This window comes from Trypanosoma equiperdum (assembly GCF_001457755.1).
Source record: "Trypanosoma equiperdum strain OVI genome assembly, contig: ctg_442, whole genome shotgun sequence".
NCBI lineage: Eukaryota > Euglenozoa > Kinetoplastea > Trypanosomatida > Trypanosomatidae > Trypanosoma > Trypanosoma equiperdum.
This window is the reverse complement of record NW_027124357.1, coordinates 7688-10431: the sequence shown is the minus strand read 5'-3', so window position 1 is coordinate 10431 and position 2744 is coordinate 7688. Positions and strand designations below refer to the sequence as shown.

The 2744-nt window shown below is 42.9% G+C and overlaps 1 protein-coding gene and 1 pseudogene across 2 annotated transcripts; both read left to right on the top strand.

The window, feature by feature from the left end:
* The first annotated feature begins 1106 nt into the window (after nucleotides 1–1106).
* Nucleotides 1107–2179, top strand: TEOVI_000186600:pseudogene (annotated as a pseudogene). The gene is given in 2 exon segments: nucleotides 1107–1997; nucleotides 2000–2179. Coding segments are annotated over 2 exon segments (1071 nt in total).
* A 12-nt stretch (nucleotides 2180–2191) lies between these two features.
* On the top strand, nucleotides 2192–2590 carry TEOVI_000186500 (Trypanosome variant surface glycoprotein C-terminal domain containing protein, putative; the record flags this gene model as incomplete). The annotated part of the gene is made up of 1 exon (XM_067225032.1): nucleotides 2192–2590. One exon carries the CDS (start codon nucleotides 2192–2194, stop codon nucleotides 2588–2590), a length of 399 nt encoding a protein of 132 aa, XP_067081133.1.
* Nucleotides 2591–2744: the final 154 nt, after the last annotated feature.

Below are 2744 nucleotides of genomic sequence, written 5' to 3'. Positions count from 1 at the left end.
TATACGAATATTATAATAATAGCAGTAAAAATGATAATAGTGAAAATAATAATAAAGGTTGGATGTAATTTTTCTGTGAGTTTTTAAAAGTATTTTTTAGTAAGATCAATAGTGGTGAAGACTAAATGCACGAATAAAAGAGAAAAAGTTAAAATAATTTAAAAGGTGAAATGAGAGTAAGTAACTAATTAGGAGAGTTAAAATGGAAAGGCTGAGAGGAATATTAATAGTTTTATCTACAAAAATATGACATAAGATACGATCATCATACGCAAGGATATGATGGAGAGGAAAGTGAGGAACAGAAAGAATTCAGTATGCAGGCACATGCGGTCGCTTTACCATACATAGAGAAGGGAATAATAGACGACGGCAACCGTCAGGCAATACATAATAAAGCAACAAAATGCTAGACAGAGCAGCAGATACGAAATTAATACTTTAGGAAGATATTACTCCGTGCCTTATTTTACTCAAAAATGAGTAGATACCACTTCAGAAGTAGTGGTGACGGCTGTAATTTTTTTCTCATAGCGGATTCTAATGTGACACGCTGACCCATAGGCTGAACGGCCGTTTACACTTTCCCGCCGGCATGGGAAGGATGTGGAAGGTCGAAAGAAGATTATGTACATAAGTGGTGTAAATGGGTTAGTTGACCAACGGTTCACGACAACTCGGGATTAAAATTATAAAGGAAACCACGAGAGAAAGTAAAGAAGAAATTGACAGAACAGCTTTCACAAAGGGTTACATAAAAGCTTGTAATAAAGCTTCTCATAAATATGCCGAGCTTTATCTGAGCCCAATATACCATCCCTGTCTTTTTTCTTTCCGATACCAGAAAGTTCCTACACCGTGACTAAATTGAATATCAAGTCAAACATGAACGCGGTGGAGAAAACAAACAGAACATAGTATTTAGCATCAGAAACAACAGTTACTTATTTTTTTTGGAAAGCAATTTCTCGAACTGAAAGCAAAGAGAAATCACTCCTATTTTTTTTGCAGACAGAACCGGCAAACAAAGGCCCAGTATGAAACATCGTAGCGCGATCCTATCACTGACAGCAGCACTGACTCTGCTTTGGCAACAGCAGGTGTTGGCTAACACAGCCGCAAATGATAATGCAGCGGAATTCCGCGCACTGTGCCAGATAATAAACCTGGCGCAGCAAGGAGTTTAGCAACACGACGTCCCCCAGCTAGACAAGGAAACAGCAGCTTACGTCGGTAGCATCAACCTAACTTTAAGTGACCCAAAGTTTCAGGAAGCGATACACGAAACGAAACCTTACGCCGACATCGGAGAAGACAAACAGCAGGTCCTCGACAACCTGGAGGACCATTACGAATTCTGGCAGCAATCAAAAAAAACTCTTATTGAGCATAGGGACACAATTGGAAAATGGACGCCTACTGAAATGCACCCAACGGTGCTCGCTGCAGTCCGCCAAATAGCCGAAAGAGCTAAAGAGATTTATGACAGTAAGCCAGAAGGCTCCACCATTGCAAAAACAGCAGAGCAACTAGCAAGCCAGGCGATATACGGCAAGGATAGCCCGACAACGACAGGCTCGCTAAGAGCAATGGGCTCAATCGAACACACGTGCAGCAGCAAGGACAACCAAGGGACTAGCAAAGCTGGCGATAATCTGGCATTAGATCTGCTTTGTCTCTGCGCATACAACAACGGCAACGCCGACACCAAAAAAGCATGCCAGGACGGCTTCGAAAACGCAGTAACAAACACACAGTGGACGCCAGGCACCAACGACGCCGCGGTCGCACAGCCCTTGATACAACAATGCAGGACACACGCTACCACCGGCAAGCTAACAAAGGCGAGCCTAGCAGCAGCGCTGCAAACACTAGTCAACCTTATAAAGCCGGACACAGTGACCAACACGAAAACGGCAAAACATATACTGGGCAAGGTGCACTCGACAGCCGCGGCCTACGGCGGCTGCAAAGGCCAAGTGGATAACGCCGGTGGAATTGTGTGCAGTACAAGGATGCCCACTTCGCAAACAACAAAATCACCATACCGTGGTTAGTCAACCTCGAGCAGGCAATAGCAAAGGCAGAAGAAGAATCTTCAGCAGCTGCAGAAACGGTCAGACTCAACGCCGAGCTGAAGCAAATTAATACAACACTAGCCACGCTTCTGGCAAGCCAACTAGGAAAGCCCATGCGGCCCGCGACAGCAACCAATCCAACCACAACTTTGACAGTTTCGCCACTAAAGTGCAAATCACCAGCAGAAACGGCAGAGAAATGCCCACACACCGACTGCGTCTATAACGTGACTACAAAGGAGTGCAAACCTAAACCAGGAACAGAAGAAACAAAAACAGGAACAGGAGAGTCAGAAAAAGAGGGAACAGCCACATCTGGGTGTGCAAGGCACGGAACCAATAAGAAGGCTTGCGGAAATGACAAAACAGGCGATAAGAAAAATTGTGCATGGAGGAAGGGTAAACAGGATGAAGATGACAAGGATACAGAAAAGCGTCGAAATAGTAGTATTCTAGCAGACAAACAATTGGCTCTGATGGCTTCTGAGTTTGTAAGTTTTGTGGAATTCTAAATTTTTTTTTCAAAATTTGCTACTATAAGAGATATACTAAAATTTGATATATTTAAACATTTTCTGAAGAAAATGTGAAAATTAGTGAAATGTGTATGACAGAGATATGTGGATGTAAAATAGTGGGATATTGAGGTATGAAAATTGAGTTTAT